The 19,279-nt window shown below is 38.2% G+C and overlaps 2 protein-coding genes across 2 annotated transcripts in view; one reads left to right on the forward strand and one right to left on the reverse strand.

Moving 5' to 3' along the window:
• The window catches only part of pde5ab (phosphodiesterase 5A, cGMP-specific, b), a gene marked incomplete at both ends in the record, with an annotated part of 49,541 nt that extends 39,451 nt beyond the window's left edge, over positions 1-10,090 (forward strand). Inside the window, 7 exons of the mRNA XM_083910411.1 lie at positions 13-100; positions 4,515-4,615; positions 4,923-5,000; positions 5,345-5,408; positions 9,605-9,679; positions 9,797-9,880; positions 9,971-10,090. Coding sequence (XP_083766537.1) covers positions 13-100; positions 4,515-4,615; positions 4,923-5,000; positions 5,345-5,408; positions 9,605-9,679; positions 9,797-9,880; positions 9,971-10,090 — 610 coding nt within the window. The remainder of the gene's footprint in view (positions 1-12; positions 101-4,514; positions 4,616-4,922; positions 5,001-5,344; positions 5,409-9,604; positions 9,680-9,796; positions 9,881-9,970) is intronic.
• A 4,069-nt stretch (positions 10,091-14,159) lies between these two features.
• mad2l1 (MAD2 mitotic arrest deficient-like 1 (yeast)) lies at positions 14,160-17,522 on the reverse strand (the record flags this gene model as incomplete). The annotated part of the gene is made up of 5 exons (XM_083910321.1): positions 14,160-14,332; positions 15,409-15,512; positions 16,242-16,362; positions 16,449-16,595; positions 17,459-17,522. The coding sequence occupies 5 exons, from the start codon at positions 17,520-17,522 to the stop codon at positions 14,160-14,162; spliced, it is 609 nt and encodes a 202-aa protein (XP_083766447.1).
• Positions 17,523-19,279: the final 1,757 nt, after the last annotated feature.

Consider the following 19,279-nt stretch of genomic DNA (forward strand, 5'->3'; position numbering starts at 1 on the left):
TTGTGTGTCCAGGAGCGACCACCCACTGGCGCAGCTCTACTGCCACTCCACCATGGAGCACCACCACTTTGACCAGTGCCTCATGATCCTCAACAGCCCCGTAGGTGCACACTCACCCACACACGCTCTGCAGAAAGACTTTCTTTTCAAATGACTTTTAAATAACTGCGGCACTTTAACACACCAGATTTCAATAAAGTACATAGTATTTATTATTGTTTTCATGAGTGCAATTTTGAGTAGAATTGTAATAAAATCTGGCACTTTTATTAAAATTACAGATTACAGCTTTTATATCATGTAAAACAGATGAGACTTTATCATCATAAATTAAGTGATTTCCTGACACTTCCATGGACATTTGTGGAACGTGTACTTCCACAAACGTCTGAAATCCTATTTTCAGAATTGCCCGGCAACAAGAAACACTATTTTCTGATTGGCCGACAGGTCGCTTATTCAAGACAGCTGCATGAATGGATGACGCAGAGCAATCTGCCTTCGCATCATCCATTCATAGATTACTAATTTATGCGTAGTGAGTTCTTCCCAGAAACCAATCATCTCCTTGATAGACAGCTGAACCAGGAAAACAGTGGGGACAAAACAACCAAAACTTCATTGAGGAAATGTGTTTTTAGCTCAAAGGGTTTTGGAGAGTTACACATATCCAACCCGATCTTTTCAGAAACCAAACATCTGCCGTATAACAGCTGATGTAGTAGAAATAAACAACAACAATATGGCTTCACTGCCAGATTTTTGTCCTCGTCACAGTAACGCAAGACACAGCATTAGATTAACTTCACTGCAGCTGAGATACTTCATCTCCACATCTTGCACAACTCGACTCGGCTCGACTCCCATATTCGCACATTTGAATCCAAAAAACTTTGAGATTTAATTAACATAAAAATATGACATTCAGGACATCTATGACTACTGGCATTCTGTAAATTAGATGTTTTTACTGTCTAGTATTAGAGAAATTTCAAACTAAAACTCCCATATTCGCACTTTTTTAAAATCAAACTGCATTTTCTTATTACGTTCTTTGACGAGACTGACTAGGTTGTGTTTAGGACATCTATGACCAATAGCATTCTGTAAATCAGATGTTTTTACTGTCCAGTTTTGTAGAAATTTCAAACTAAATCTCCCATTTTCGCACTTTTTAATCGAAAAACTATCAAACTAGCAATTTAAACACACTATATTTTCTTATTACGTGCTGGACAAGACAGGCTAGGTTGTGTTCAGGACATCTATGACGACTAGTATACTGTAAATCAGATGTTTTCAAATTTCAAACTAAAACTCCCATATTCGCACTTTTTACATCTAACTTGCGATAACACACGCTACATTTTCATATTACGTTCTTGGACGAGTTGGACGTGTTCAGGACATCAATGACTAGTACTCCCATACTTGGGAATAATTAAGTTGGCAGAAATTGACCTCAGGAAGTAGATCACATGAATTTATGAACAGCTGGTAAAGTGCAGCTCAATATTTAATGTATGTTAATTAACCACAAATGATTAAATTATCTATGTAGAACAAGAAAATGTAATCAGTTATTATATTTTATGCACCAAATATTCAGGACTTTACTTTGGGGTTGTTTTCTTTTTTCCACGTGATGTGATTTATACTTAAAAAGCTCCACAGTACTTAAAGCCCACCCGGTGTTTGCAGTGACGCGTGGGTCACACGGGAAAAAACAATCACATTAAAACTGGGTCACAAATCACTCGTGACTTTACCAGGCTCTGGTCATTGTAAAATAAAAGTGTGTGTGTGTGTGTGTGTGTGTAGACCTGAGAGCATCAGTTCACACAGTAGACTCTAGATATAGAGTCAGACGACACGACAAAACATGCTTATCGCCCCCTGGTGGTGCGATAAACCTCCACGACGTCACAAATCCAAGATATTTTGGACGCATTGAACTTGTAGAACTTATTTTTGCCAGATTTTGCTGAGCATTATGGACGTATGGGCGAATTCCAACAAATAGATGTTGAAATCGTAACGCAGATAGCTATTTTTAGAGAATTTACGACGGTAATTATGTGGTTTCTATTGGAATAAAACTTAATTTTACGACATATAAATAGATGTCAAGAATCGAACGGAGCAAAAACCAAAAGGAAAATTTAAGTTTGTGAGAAAAAAAAACATCGGCTCTTTACTGCCCCCAGGTGGACAACCTATGTCTTAAGTGTGACGCAGTTTATCAAATTTACCCCAATCCTTGAGCACTAGATGAAATCCTAAATCTGAGTGCACGAATTAAACCCAAATAGCGGGAACTGAACCTTTCGTGCTTCCCAAGAGCTTTTTTTTTTTTTTTTTTCTAAACGACGGAGGCGGTTACATAAACAACGTTATCAGCGATGTGTGTGTGTGTGTGTGTGTGTCATATAAAGCTGTAATCGCTCAGGAAAAAGAACATCTTCGAACTGGGTCACAGTTCAAATCAGTTCAGCCTACGTACGCGGCGTTGACGACATTTTTTAACGCCGCTGCAGAGTCCTGGCCCTCCCTTTCTTCTCCCCATACTCTCTGTGTGTGTGTGTGTGTGTGTGTGTGTGTGTCTTATTTATTGCAGCCATTCTGCTTATTTTCCAGCTGCTCGCCTGAGCCCCGAACACGAAGCGCTGCGATGATAGCCCAATAAAATATGGTTACTTACAGCCCTGCTCTGATCTTTATGGCCTCAAAACAAACTCTAATATACACTCACACAGCTCACCACTTAACCCCACTGCTGCTGGACACATTTACACACACACACACACACACACATGCAGCATTCGTGTCATCACACAAGCACTTGAAGTGGAAGAGACATGGAATAATGTGTCAACACACACACACACACACTCACGCATGCATACATCCACTCGCTAGAGACATGTGGACTGGATTCATGTGTTTAATTCATTGGTTTTCCCGTCTGTCGTCGTCATGGCAACCGTCGACATACGTTCGTGGTTTCGTGAAATCCTTTAAAGGTTGTGAACTTTCAAGGCCCTTAAAAGGTAATTGAAAGTGTTTGAATTCAAGTTGATAGGTTAAGTAAAGGTCTCCCTTGTTTGTTGACGACGCCACCTACTGTTTTGTGCTCCCCTGCATTGCTTGATGTAGGCCTACGCCTACGCGGAAGAAATGTGGAGTCATAATCACTAGCGGTGTTATGTCCACCCGTTGATGTGAGATTCCGCGCAGAACAATGAGCGAGTAAAGCTAAGCTAATTCAGAAGATCTCTGGCTCACAAAGGGCCAATTCCAATTCCTATCTTAACCCTCAAGCTCAATCCTTTAATCTTAACTGGCCCTCAAAACCAAGTGTTGAGGGTTATTTTGTCATTTAGAAATGGGACACCCCTTAAATGCAGATATGTCTTCAGACTGTAGGGGGCAGAATAACGCGAAAGCTGCAGCGTCCAGTCTGTCAACTCCAAAAAAGAAGAAGAAGAACACATTTACGTCACGATTATTTATTATGATCCGTTTGTCAGTCAAGTTATTAGGTTGTCAGTTAGTTATAAGATGATACTCATACAAATACCACAACCACGGACATATTCAGCTGACAGTTACCACACACCACGACTTATTGAAAAGTAAACCATAGCAAACGATCGCGATTGACAAAATAAGTTGCGTAAAATAAATGTTAAGCAACAATGACGTCAGTAATCCATAATATGGGCCTAGACTAAGATAATACAATGGTTTTCATACATTTTTATATCTCTATTAACAAGTAAAATACTTAATTTGTAGCATACTTGTTTCGCTGCTTTCGGCGCCATCTTTGTTATGGCAAAACACGCAATGCATTCTAGGTAGCCCTTGCTCCCAAGTGGTGGTCTCGGAAAATCTCAATATTGAGGGCGATACAGCCCTTAAACTTGCCCCTCAACTTTATTTTTCTGAGCACTAGCCTGAGCGCGCATTTTTGAGATTGAGGGTTAAGCAAGGAATTGGGAATTCACCCTAAGACTGACTTTGAACCAAGATCTCATGGACAATCACTTGTCCGGACGCAGAGCGTGTGCTTGCGAATCGATAAAATCGGACGCCGGTGTCCCGTCTTAAGCCGTGTCAGCACATTCTGTCTCTGAATTTGAGCGACCAGGTCCTCGAAAAGTCCTTGATTCTGATGTCAACCGACTCCTGAATTTGACTGGGAGTTGATCTTGACGCTCTCCTCGTGTTCCAGAGTCCGTCCCGCCGGCTAATCCTCCGTAAACAATAGAAGACAAAAGCAACTGTGCGCAATCCAGGTCAATCCATGTTCATATTTTGTGGACTAATAGACTGATTTTATGGCTCAAAGGAACAGATATTATAAGTTCACGCATGTCAAGAACGGTGCTCGACGCGCTAATATCTACCCCTCAAGCTCAACGTGGGCACACTGCAGATTGCGGACACACTTTGTTCTGAGCGTAAAATCATTAAATAACACGACACAATCCCTCGCTCTTTCTCTCCAGGGAAACCAGATCCTGAGCGGCCTCTCCCTGGACGAGTACAAAGCCACTCTGAAGATGATCGAGAGGGCTATTCTGGCCACAGACTTGGCCCTGTACATGAAGTAGGTACCAAACGTCAAGGCCAGATGGAAACCTGCGTGGAGAGGGGAGCGAGAGAGGGAGGAAGGGTTGGAGGAAGGAAAGTCATTATAGGCCGAGCGGAGGACGATTGGGGGGGGGGGGGGTTACGTTGGAGTGTTTTCACTGGAATGAGCCGAACGAGAGCCGTCATATCATGTTGGGATGTTGAATTTCATTGCCGTCTTGGGATATAAAGTACAGTATATGATAATTAGAGTGTCTGTCTCACAACGCAGGGCAGTATGTGTAATATAATGTCTGTGTGTGTGTGTGTGTGTGTGTTATCAGGAGGCGAGGGGAGTTCTTTGAGCTCACTAAAAACAGCCAGTTTGTCTGGGAGGACGAGTATCACAGAGATTTACTGAGGTGAGTGTGAAGCCTTCAAAACTCGGTCACAGAGGCCTTTTCCTGAAACTGTCTGAGAAACCAGTCAATCATCAATTTGCACAGATTCATAAAACATAAACATAAAGTGCGTCGTAAGGACTTTGGAGCGAGCGGTCCTCGTTTCTGACGCTTTCGTCCATTGGATCCAAACTAAACAAAAAAAAAAGTATTGATACTAAATGAAGGCCACATAGGTTCATTTTACACACTTTTATCCACCAATAAAAAAAAGGGGGGCTTTTAAACGTCAGTCACAAATGCAGAGTGCAAAGTATCCTGCTGGTGACCAGGGTCAATCTGTATCAATGTGTCTCCCCCTACAGGTCAATGCTGATGACTGCATGTGACATCTCAGCCATCACCAAGCCCTGGCCGGTGCAAAAGAGGGTAAAAGACTCGTCGATCCACTCACATCCACAGTATTGTATATTTGTGTATATTTGTGTCTGTCCTTCAGTCTTTCTGGTGAAGATTTACCCTCTATCTTCACCACTTGATTATGAGAAAATCATGTCCTCAGTTTTCGGTTAATAAGCTGCACAAGCTACGTTTGAAGGCTTCTACCTGCATCGCTTCATGCTATGATCTCATTTGTTTACATCTAAAAACTTCCCCCACACTAGAGGTCACATTTTGGTTTCCGATCTGGCCTTTTACGACAATCGCGGGTATCGGATTTTGAACAGATTATCTGGTCAAATTATCCTGTAGGGCACACGTATCAAACGGATGTGGCCCGCCATGTCATTTTATGTGGCCCGGGAGTGATAGTTGGTCTTAAAAATCTGTGTTAAAATAGGTCTATGCTGCTTTAAGGCGTGCGTTGATCATAAACTACATTTCCCACAATGCATGGCGATCGCGTTACCCGCAAAGTGACGGCACTGCCACTAGATCGCAGTGTATCGTTGTATATGCGTCATGCGGCGAGTGAAATTGAATAAGCAAAAAATACAGGAAGTTATTTAGCTAATATGTTACGGAGCAGTTATCTTTATTTTACGTTATATTTGGTTACATTTAACGGACACAACTTTAACGTCATTGGAAGCATCATCTTCTTCACGATTTTGACATTTACGACTTTAACAACGATTGGGGGGCGTGAGCAGAACCCCGCAGTAACCAATGAGAGCGAGTTTTAGTACTTTTGTTCAGAAGCGTGATTTACGTACAAGCCAAGTTGATTCCGTCTCCTCAGCCGTAACTTCATCCACAGTTTTTTAGCAGCTATTTTTTTTAGCTTTAGCCGCTATCAGCGACGCGGACAGTCCACCTCCCCCATGTCCGTTTACATTCTGAAGTCACGTTAAATCACTGGAGTTTCTGTGACATCCCAAATCCCAAAATCGCGCTTTCTCGGGATTAAAACGTCGAAAATTCGTCCGGTCTCCCACAAGTCAGATTTGAAAGTCCTATACCTCTGTCGTCACTTCTGTTTACCGTCTTCTTTCTCACACACACACAGGTTTGTGTAGCTGTTCCTCTCAGCCTAAACAATTTGTCAACCCTAATCTTAACTGTAACCATTAAAATCCAAACCCTAACTGAACCCTAATTCAAAATCTTGGCCCTGAACTTAATTACTTCCTCAGAAACGAGGTTCTGCCTAATTAGGACTCATAATTTTGGTCTCCGTGAAGACTACCGGTCCTGACAAGGTCAGTGTTTATGCCAGAAAAGGTCCTAAAGAGGCTGCAAATACAAGAACTCACACACACACACATAATGGTTTCATCCTTCTCCTTGGTGACCTCGGTTAGTCCGCACCTCGTTATGAGCCACACACACTGTGGTGAAGTGTGTGTGTTTTCATGAGTGTGCACTCATTAATAAAAGCAGCTGTGTCCTCAGACGACACCTTTTCAAACTCAGGCCAACACACACACACACACACACACACACACACACACACACACACACACACACACACACACACACGCTAATGCGTCCTCACTTAAACACACTCACGCGAGCGTCTCATCCGGCTCTCATTAACAAACTGTGCATCTCATCTGGCCGAGAGAGGAAGATCACAACAAGGTGCTTTCACCCTCCGGCGAAATGGAACGCAGCCCATTATTCAGTCGATTATGTACACCCAAAATTTCCTTACCTTAAGTCAAAAATGGCTGCTGTGCAAAAACACAAACTGGTAATGGACGGAATAATGTGGGCGTGGCTAAAAGAGCACAGGTGAAACAAATTAAGGCGGGGCATGTAATCAAGCTGGTGGGAGTGCAAAAATGACAGGAAGTAGACTGTTTTCAGATAAATTTATGCCGTTTCGGCCCCTAGCATTTGTGCTAGGGCGCTAACAATCCCCTTTTTACTGGATTTCTACTGTTACTATTGGCTTTACATGTTTTACAATTTACTTATTTGTGTATATTTGCACTTCTGCCTTTTCTCTCAACAAAATAATAGTTAAAGGTGCATTATGTAATAAATCTAAAGCAACTGGCCATAAAATCCTCCTAATATGTCACAGAGACTCAGGAATAATGTTCATATAACAAACTGAACTCACCAACAACAACAGTACAGACAAAATATTTGCATTAAAAAATATATTTTGCAGACTGCAAATCATGTTTATGTTTTGAAATCATGTTTTTTTGGCATGTGGCGCCACCTTCCGCCGTCTACCAATCACTGCAGTCGGTGGAGTCTCAGCTGCCGAGCAACCACGGGTTGCCAGTTACGTCAGAAAACGAAACCTTAAAGACCTCGGTATTTTGAATTTGAATGTAGTAACCGTTTTTGGCCACATTCTTACATATGGCACCTTTAAATTAATTTAACAATAACTTATTACACCACACTAAAGTAGTCATCATCTTAAAGGGACAGTACAAATTAAGCTGATGATGGTGCAAAATATAAAAGGCTCATTCCAGAATAATAAAAACAACATTTCATTTAATAATGTGATTGTGCTCCTTTAAAAAAATAAGTATATATATATATATACATATATATATATATGTATATATATATATATATATATATATATATATATATATATATATATATATATATATATGCCTACATTTTACACACTGGCCCTTTAAGAACATAATTAGTCAATCTTCAACCGCCTCCAAATTCAACAGAAACTATTTCATGAATCCCGTCTGTGTGTTTCGCTGTTGTTGGAAGTCTTTTTAAGAATAAAAAAAACAACTAAGCTGCCACCGGACTTTTATTTTGACATGAGACTAACTCGCTCTGCTCGGCGGACATGAGAGACTTTTTTTTCATGTTTTGACTGACGTGAGGGCAAGTAAATAAAGACAGAGTTACTTAGAGTCGTTTACCTCATGCCTGGTGTCGGTTCAGTCAGCTGTAATAAGTCTGAGTTTCCTGCAACTCCACACACTCTGCTGAGCCCTGATTACAAACCCAGTCAGACACACACACACACACACACACACACACACACACACACACACACACACACACACACACACAGTGAGTGATTCTGATTAGAGCCTGAGGCTGCAGTCAGAGCTCATTTACCTTTCTGCATACACACTGAGTCGATTACCTTAGCGTGGGTACCACTCACTCGCTGCCAGGCCATTTACTCTCAGTCTCACTCACTTAATTGTTTTTTGGCTCCATGTAACTTCGTGCAACTTCACTTATTTCACTGTCATTCCGCCATTTCACCGTTTACCTGCCTCACATCCTTCAGTTCTCGGTCATGCCTTCAATCTGCTGCAATTCCAACTTTCCTTTAAAATAAAGTAAGAAATATATTTGTCATTTTTTGTGAACGTGAACAACTAAATCCATGAATTGTGGCCACAACTAGGGCTGCAACTAACGGTTATTTTCATAATCGATTAATCTTGTCTATTATTTTGCTTGATTAATAGAGTACTTGTGTGATTTATCCTTTTTATTTCTTCTTTTTTTATATGCAAACATAGATACATGGTATTATACACATTAGTTTACATCCACATGACTTGAGATGAAGTAAAAAATGATGTAAGTATTATACATATACATTAAATACTTTATTTACAGGATATATACAAAAATATGAAATATCCAAACTTTAGTTAGTCAGCCATGTTGTGTCTTACTAAGGCTTTTTTTTAGTTTTAATATATGTTAATATATATATGCACACATGTATATATACATACATACATATATATATATACATATATATAGCCAGTTTGTGGCTGACTAACATGTATATATATATGTATATATATATATGTATTAAAACTAAAAAAAAAGCCCTAGTAAGACACAAAATGGCTGACTTACTAAATGTACTAAAGTTTAACATTTTTGTATATATCCTCTAAATAAAGTATTTTATGTATATGTATAATATTTACATCATTTTGTATTTCATCTCATGTATATATATGTATATATATACATATATATATATATATATATTCCCCAAGATCTATTCACAGCAGAGGTGGATTTGCATCCAAAATTAAACTTGGAATTTGAGCATCAGTGTAAAATGAAATTCACTCATTTACACTAGAAGCTAAAGTAAGTGTGAGTATTTTTAAATGTTTGCCTTTTTTCTTTTTACCCCTCTGTAGATCGCAGAGCTTGTGGCCACTGAGTTTTTCGAGCAGGGGGATAAGGAGAGACAAGAGCTCAACATTGAACCCATTGTAAGTACTGTGTGTCCTTTACTTGTGGTGCACCACAGGGATCTGTGCTGGGCCCTTTAGTCTTTATATATCGCTTATGTGTTTGTTGTTGTTTTTTTCTACATCCGTTTACTTTAGGACCTGATGAATCGTGAGAAGAGAGACAAGATTCCCAGCATGCAGGTGTCCTTCATCGACGCCATTTGCATTCAGTTATATGAGGTAATTCACACAATCTACCGTACCTCGTGAAATGCAGGATATCGTTTAGAAAATGTGATGACAAACGTTCTACTTTTCTTTCCGTCGCAGACTTTGGCCGGGATGTCGGAGCACTGTTCTCCGTTGTTGGAGGGATGTCAGAAAAACCGGCAGAATTGGAAGCGTTTGGCCGAGGAGTGCGAGAAGGAACTGGTCAACGGCTTGGTGTGATTCCACAGCTCAGCTTTTTAAACCGAGACAGATTTTCCAGGGTTTTTAACGTGTTCGGCACAAAGGTCTCACAAAGTTTCATAAATTTAGTATAAACGTAAAAGGAGAAGATTGTATTATGTCGCGATAAACCTGTCGTTTAAATTCCTAATGTTAACGTATGATCAAATCTTTACACTTAAAAAATAAGAACTTATTTTCTTAGGTTTATTTTTCATGTTTTAACACATGAAATACCTAGTTAAACACAGACATTTTAAAGTTTAAAAAAATTATAATTTATGTATGAAATAGTCCATATAGGCTCCAAAGTAAACAAATGAAATGAAAATGGAGCTTAAAACTATTACAACTCATTCACAGTAACCCATAAATGTACTTTCCAAATTAAACGTCAGTCCCTTTATTTGAACTATTTCACGATGGACAAGTTATGGACCATTTTTTGGACAATATTACTGTTATTAAAGCCAGATTGCGTTATTTCTATCTCTAACTAACTTTGGCAAAAACAAGCGTCACACCTATGAAATTAAAAAAAAGTTATAATACCCCTTAAAGTGTGTGTAAATACACTTTAATCCCTTAAACACAGACTTGTGCTAGCTTAATGTTAGCTAATGTCAGTCCCTTTATTTGAACTATTTCACAATGGACAAGTGTTGTACCATTTTATATTTTATGTGTTTTTCTATCTCTAACTGACTTAAGCAAAAACAAGTCTCACACCTATGAAATTAAAAAAAAAGTTATAATACCCCTTAAAGTGTGTGTAAATACACTTTAATCCCTTAAACACAGACTTGTGCTAGCTTAAAAATGAGCTAACTAGCATGAGTCAGCAAACTGGTGACATTTTCCTTTCATTTCCTCTCGTGTAAATCACACTTTTGTGCTAAATTGGTGAAACTTTGTGAGACAAACGTATTCATTTATATAATAACCGTCACTCACCAGAGACAATAACAGTCAGCACTAAGCTATATTTATTACAAATAGCCGTTTTTATTTTTGCACAGAGTGGCTTTCATTTTGAAGTCTCACCCACACACACACATGCACACAGGTTTCTAGGGGGAATCACTAAAATGGTGACACCGCACCATTTCCAGTGGGCTACAGATTATTGTATACGTACTATATACACTTTACATAGTGTCGCACTAATCCCATATGCTTTGTTAAATATGTTTTTGAATCACGGCAGACGCACTACAAGGGGTTTGAGTCTTTTGTAACATGTTTTCACTCATTGTCTTAACTATTGCATATTTATTTTTTGTTTGTTTTATATATTTATTAGAGTTTCTATATTGTGGGGGGAGTCGGGGGTCGTCCTTTTTGTCAAGAGCACACGATTCTTTACGTAGGAGAAGTCGTTTTCATACTTAAAAAAACAGGAAGAAGAAAAAAATATCCCATCTGTGCTTTGTTTTTGAGCGATCTTTCTTATAGGAGCAACTCTTTCAGATGACGTTTGGACATGTACTGTATTCTATCGAGTTTTGTTTTTATGTAAAAAAGAAAGAAAATAGCCAAAGACTAGGCCTGCGATTTCTAAAACGGAGAACGGGTCTAGATTCTTCCACTGCCTTGTTGTGATAAAGTAGGACCAACTCACCATTTAAAAAAAAATAAAAAATAAAATAAAAATACGTATATTTTATTTCGTCCACATGTCTCCGAGCCTGTGAATGCCTTTCTCCTATAAGAGGCGGTTTTTGTACGTCCTATTTTTATAAGTGAATGATGCATTGTGGGCAGAACTGTGGTTTACTTACTTTAATGTCACATTAACACAACCTTTTTTTTTTTTTTTTTTTAAACAAACAAAAAAATCATTATTTTTAAATTAGTCTTCAAACTTATTTGATTGAACTGGTGGATGAGAGATCCACAAGTGAGGTTCTTAAGCCACATTTATGGAATTAAACCGAATAAAAATCAACAGAAACTCCTGTTGTATGGTTAAAACTGGGCCTTCAACTGTTGGTTTGCTTTTGTTACTGAATAACCAGAGTTATTTTATGAATTATTAAATTATTTATAAAATTATTTATTTAATAAATAAATAAATAATTTAATAAATAAATAAATAATTTAATTAATAAATAATTTAATAATTAAATTAATTAATTAATTATTGAATAAATAAATAAATTGTTTATTTAATAAATAAATGAATACATTATTTAATAAATAAATAAATTATTTATTTATTTAATTAATTATTTTAATTATTTATTTAATTAATTAATTAATTAATTAATTAATTAATAAATAAATACATTATTTAATAAATAAATAAATAAATAAATAAATAAATTAATTAATCAATCTATTTTTAAAAAAGAAAATGGTGGTCAGATTTTCCGAAACAAAGACAACTTCACAGTTCAGCGTAAAATCTTCTCTGTAACGAGACATGACAAAAACATCAACATCCATAATAAAAACACAACAAAACATCAATTTTCTGTATGATACCAAATTAAATCACTATTTCATACAAAGACGATGGTCTAAGCAGATGTTAGGTGATGAAATTAGGCCCGATCAAATTCAACTTACTCACTTAAATCAAGCAGATGACTTTGTAGAAGTGTAGAATATGCACTATAACAGAAACAACCTAGTACAGACAGCCTGGTCTTAACTAAAGCACTTTTGTAGACGCTCGTGCTCACAAAGTTCATCCTGTCCTGTTTTTAGCTGTTTTTGTATTTTTTTCAGCAGTGTGCCGTCACTTTCACGTGCCTGTCTTACAACAGACGACGACATTTCCTCCCCGGCTTTAGTCTCTGGCTCTTTTTGTTTTCTTACATGTTCATGAGAGAGAGAGGGCATTACACCAGAGAGAGAAAAGGATTTGTTTTAACTAAAAGAAAACATTTTTTATTATTATTATAAGACCAGATTTGTGTGAGTGTCTATTGCAGACGAGATAATTTCATATACAGATGATATGGTACGTTTTTAAAGGGAGGTGATCCACATCTGCAACTGTTGACACCACTAAAACACTGTGAGCCAAGTAATGGTATGTGCTATTAAAGAATAATGCTTATTTTCCATGTGTTTAGTGTGTTTTTCTTTGATTTTGGGTCATATTATACATAAGTTTTCCTCATATTTTCATTTGAATTACATTTTTAAACGATATTTGTGCCGATCTGTGAGTAACTAAGATGTTTAGAACATATCTACGCACTAAAAAGTGCCCAACAAGCCCATTCAAATCACTATTTTTGACGTATTTTGACAAAAACCTGGCAATATAAGGGTTAAAAAGTTTAAATAAAGATTTTATAAGGACATTTCGGTGCTCTAGGTGTAAAGTATTGCATAAATTATGACATTGCAAAAAAAAATGCATATAAACAAATGTTTCTGCTAATCTTTCACATATACCAGGCTGCAATAATACATCAAACCAAAAAAATTATCCAGGTTGCATGATGTATACTGAATATAATTAATCTATTAATGTGTATTTTAGATAAAAATAAAGGTACACCATGACAAAAATTTGGCAATTTAAGGGTTAATTTCTTTTCTTATAAATCATTAATATTTGAAATGCATGGAAATGGCTGATGTTAGTTTAAACTTTTATTCTATTTAGGTTTTACTCATTCAAATAATCATGTCAATAATTTCATTTTTCAGCACAGTTGAAACTCAAAATAAAAACTGTGTTGTGCTGCCACCTCTTGGTCAAAAGCAGTAACACCAAATGAATGATGGAGCAAAAACGTTATATTTTATTACTTTTTTTCACATTTTATAAAAGACTAGCTTCTAAAACAGAGCTGGACGACTAGAGAGACAGGCAGAGAAAAGGAGGGAAACGACAGTAAAGAAAAACATACAAATCACTGCTCATGAGAAATATTTACACCAGTGTGGACGCAGAAGTTTGTCCACACGTCCGCAAAAAAAACACAAATGAGACGAGGTGAGAAGGACAGGACAGACGGGACAGTGAGGTAGGACAGAGCGCTGTAAAATCTACTGTTTTGGGTAAAGGCCGCTGGTTGTTGCCGGGCAGAGCAGAGCTGGTGGATGTTTAAACGGAGTCGGCCCTCTTGTACGCCACCATGCTGTTCACCTTGTGGATGGAGGTGGTGAAGGAGCGCAGGCGCACTTCCTCCGACTGGCTGATGATCTGAGGCCCTGACTCCTCCCACTTCTCTGGGACAACCTGGTCTTTGTCCGTGTAGACAAGGAGGTCAAACGCACCTGGTACGAAGGAGGAGGAGGAGCAGGTCAAAACCGGACGGTCACAGTGACACGCTCACAAAACAAAAAATAAAAGCTCAGACCTGGTATTAAAGAGGGAAATCTCTATGGACTCTGTGTTTATAAATGTTAGCGTGTAAGTGTTTAGTACTTACAAAAACGTTTAGATTCCGTCCAGTAGATTCTCCATAATATCCATGCATTCCACATACGGAGAGCCATTTTGCGGTTCTGTATGGGTTTACTGTCGCCTCTGGTATTGTTCCTTGTAAGTCTTGTGTTCCGCACACGCTGATTTCTCACCAGGAAATCAGCCTCAATTTAATAAAATATCGATTCTTAGATGCATCGCAATTCAGATGCGGACGATTCTTAAATCTTCACAAATGTCCAAATACTGATTACTTAAAAATGGTGAACAACGTAAAATAGATGGTACGAACACTGTAGTGCAGCATGTGGGGAGCATGTGACAAAGAAGCATGGAGCCGAGAAAGAGCAGCGTTACTTCACTGACACGGTAATTGCGACACTCACGAGAGAAAGCATAGGATAGAAATGACATGTGATGCTTGGACATCTGTTGCCACCGACGACTGGAGGCTAATGTCACACGTGCTCCGTAAAAGCATGATTCAGTTGACATTTTGTCTGAAAAATGTGAATTGTGATTCAAGATGTGACTTCTTCACCATGCAGTTGTAACTTCCAAGCTCACACATTTCATTTTGTTTAATAAACGATAATGGAAAAGAGTTAAACTCTTGTTTCTCGTTGTTGAGGCGATATTTAGATCGGATTGAAGAAAATTCTAGATAGGGGATTAGTGACAATGGGCCGATCCAGTCTAATCAGTCTAATCAGTCTAATTCTATGCTGCACCCTGCGAGTGATGTCGTACGCAAGCAATTATTTATTTTTGAAAATAATAATAAATAGCTTAATTATTTAATCACTGCAGCACTAATGAATATCGTCGTCTCAGAGCAACTGGACACGTCTATGTTTTTTTTAATGTTTTTTTTAAATCAATCATTACGTTACTACCATGTCTGAACGAGTGTGTCGAGACTCACATGGCGTCTCCAGCAGAGGCAAGAACGTCACCGTGGCTGTGATCTGTCTGATGACGGAGCGGATCTCATCCTGAATGGTCTTGATGGACTTCTCTCTGGGAGCACTGGGAGACACGGAGGGGCAAAAACATCATTCAACTGAAGAACTGTACACGTTAAAGAAGAGCAGCATAAAAGATTTCACCTATAAGCCAGATATTATATATATATATAGTATTAATCAATAGCAGCAGCTCAAGATGTACAGTAGTAGAATACATCAAGATTAGACACACAGGGAATGAGACTAAGTAAAGAAAAAGTGTAAATAAAACATTATATTTAATTTAAAAAACACTAAAAACAGATGTGGTGCAAAATAAGAATCAGGAGTCTGTGCAAACTACACGCGTACTCAAATGTTTGAAAGAACAAATTCTATGAGTAACAACCACTTGTTTGAGGTTAGTATTTTTAAAGCCGTGAGACATATAAAATGTATGACATTAATTCAGTCTCTTATGCTTTAATTTATAATTGGAAACACTTCCCAGGAAAAGCTAATGTATCAATTGACTTGAACACAAACTTTTGGTGTATTGTTGTTATTCTGAAATGTTATTTATAACTTAAAGATTAGTAGTAAAGACCACACTTATATTAATAACTGATGAGGAAAAGTGTTGAAATAAGAAACGACTGATTGCTGCCACCTGCTGGTATCAGAGTGTACTGCCACTCAAACACACACATGAGAAATCTTCCTTTAAATGTCACAAATCTATATCAATTCAGTCACATAAACGCGCAGTAAACCACTGTTGGTCGTCAAGTGTTGAGGTCAGTGAACCGACCTGCTCTCCTTGGCCGACTTGTCGCACTCGATGTCAAACTGCCACCTCTCCAGCACCTCGTTGGTTTGCAGACACGTGATCACCAGCACCAGCTTCTGCACCGTGCAGTCATACAGCCACTCTGTAACACACACACACAACACTGAGCTGAACTGTCTGACTTTACAAATGATGGGATATATATGTATGCATGTATATTGCTGTTACCTTTAAGCTGAGACACCACATTGGTGAGGTAGTTCTTCAGTTTGGAGTCTGTGGTGAGCAGCAGGCTCATGTCGTAGTGGGTGACTCTGGTGAACATCTCTGGAGGATAAATGCCGCGCTGGTACAGGATGCTGTTGATGCCGAAAGCTGCGATGTGGACAGAAGGAAACAATAATAACAATAAATTCAGCATTTTGAAAACACATCATATGCATTAATTTCACGACATAAGAGACTAAATGACCTCTGCAGTTGAGTGCAGGGGAAATGTGTGTATATATATGCAGCTGTAACACTGCTAATATCCCCATGTGGGATGATTAAAATAATATCTTATTGGTATCAGTGTCAGTTATCGGCCCACGCACTGTCAATATATTGGCATAAAGTCCAATATTGCAAATATAAGAATCAGAAAGCCAATCCAAAAGTTTACAATATTTCCTGGTTTTACTACAAACTTGAACAAACTAGCACTTTGTGATACATTCTTCCTCTAACTCTCTTTTTCTGTTGCACCGTCTGTGCTCAAATCTGTATTTCATATACTGTTTGCACGTTGCATTGTATAAATAAAGCTTTGTACATTTAAAAAAGTGTTGCACTGATTTGAGTGACAACTGATGTACCTCGTAGTGTTATGACCTACATGTATGCTAATAAAAACACGTATAATCTCGTTAGTTCATCAAATATAATACAATAATCTGTCAGCCGAACACTTCCTCTTGCTTTTTCAGCTCCACATTCCCATCATGGTGGCCGCTGCACGTCACGGTGAACACGATTAAAACACACGACAGTAAAAAATTTACAAAATAACGCATTGACTTTGGTTCACTGTGTGTTTGAATGAACACAATTAGCTTGCGGTCGGGTGTGAGGACGGGTACTTTACTCTCTGTGCTGTCCTCCACCACGTTAGCATTAGCTGACATTAGCACTCCGTGTCCACGGTCTTTCACAGCGGGCCACTAAAAACAACCTATTCCTGTAAAAAAAATACTCACAGAAAAACTCCGCCACAAGCTCCGTGCTTCCCTTCAGAGTGATGCCCTTCAGTGTGCTCGTCATGTTCGCGACACTTTGCTTTAAATTCACAATTAGGAACTTTTGTTGTGTGTTTTCTTTTAGCCTCGTTTTTTTTTTTAGCTGCAACTACCCGCCGCCCAGTTTGAATTTTGCTAGCTGTCGCGCCTGCGTGACACGTCAGCGCGCAATGTGATGACGTAATTAAAACAAGCACCGCCCCCTCTGCCTTGGAGACAGTTGTGTCATGGTGGCCACTCTGGGTACTGCAACAAAAACATACTCACTGGGCCCAAAGAGTATGGAGGTAGGTTTGTGTCTTTATTATTCAATCAAAATATATATTTTCTATTTAAAAAAAATCCTTCACTTCAATAAAAAAAAACACATTTTCAATAAAAGAAAAACAGTGTTCAAATGCAATGTTTTGAGTCTCAGATATTTGTTTTGCATTCAAACACTTTCTTTCAACATTTTCAATAAAAGAAAAACAGTGTTCAAATGCAATGTTTTGAGTCTCCGATATTTTTTTTGCATTCAAACACTTTTTTTCTTTGATTGAAATGTTTTTTTTATTGAAAATATATATTTTGATTGAAACAATTTTTTTTAGATTGAATAATAAAGACACAAATCTACCTCCACAAAAGAGCCATTCTCCCATTGACCACAATAGTAAAAGAGACACCTTCCTAAAAGGCCATAAAAATTTTGTATTTTACAACATTTTCCATTATTAGCATACAGTATATCAGTGAATGGAACATTTTTATTTGACTAATATAAGGGAAATCAGGCAAAAACAACACGATTCCTGGAACAACACACACTATAAACTAATAGCCACGGTCAATTTTAATAAACCATTAAATTGAACTTTTTAACCTTTAATTACGTCATTATACTTTTCAGCTTACTGTATTCACTATCGTTGGTTTTGCCGTTTATTTACAAATCCATGGTTTAATGCCCGACGCAAACGTGACATCGGAATTCTTGAAATCCTGTAGCGCACGTCAGTGGCGTACTCCCGTCATCCCTTTTGCTGTTCGTGGACGCAGGCCGAGCCCCGCCCACAATACAATTAGATGCTAGCAGCATGGCTAACACTCGTCTGTGCCGGTTCTGGTTGAGAAGAAGAAAGACGAAAGTTCATCATGTCGGTGAGTGTTAAAATGTCAAAGCCTCACTTATATGTAATAAGGAGTGAAATACGTTTTATTGCAGATAATTGTTGTTGTTGTTATGAAGCTAACCTGTAGGTTAACGTTAGCGGTTAAAGCATTTAACCTGCGTGTCTGTTTATGTTACCCTAACCCTACACAACATTTTTGCTAACGAGATGCTAAACTAACATGATGGCGCCATAATTTCACGAAACGATGGGTAATCGTTAATTATCGTTATTGTTCACGTTAAAAGCTGTGTTCACACCAAACGTGAATTAAAATATGTCTGTTACTTGATGACAGCTGTCTGTTCTTGTACTTGACTATGAACCAGAGGAGCACAATCACAGCTAACTTGCCCCACAAACTACCTTGTTAAGTTGACTTGAACGGCAAACTCTGTAAGGAAGGATTAACGCTAATTGTGTTGTGTTGAGCTGAATCGGCTGCCGTGGATACCTATCCATTCTATGTGATAGTTTTTTAAGCTTAACTAGCACAATTGCTACATTAGCTTAGCTAGTTATGCTAGCCCCTTACTTTATAGTAAACAGAAATGTTGCCGATACTACACTACAGCACTACAGAGGATCCAGATATTACTTTAGCGGACACATGAGTTGGCAACATGTA

This window comes from Microchirus variegatus, assembly GCF_963457635.1.
Source record: "Microchirus variegatus genome assembly, chromosome: 2".
Taxonomy (NCBI): Eukaryota; Metazoa; Chordata; class Actinopteri; order Pleuronectiformes; family Soleidae; genus Microchirus; species Microchirus variegatus.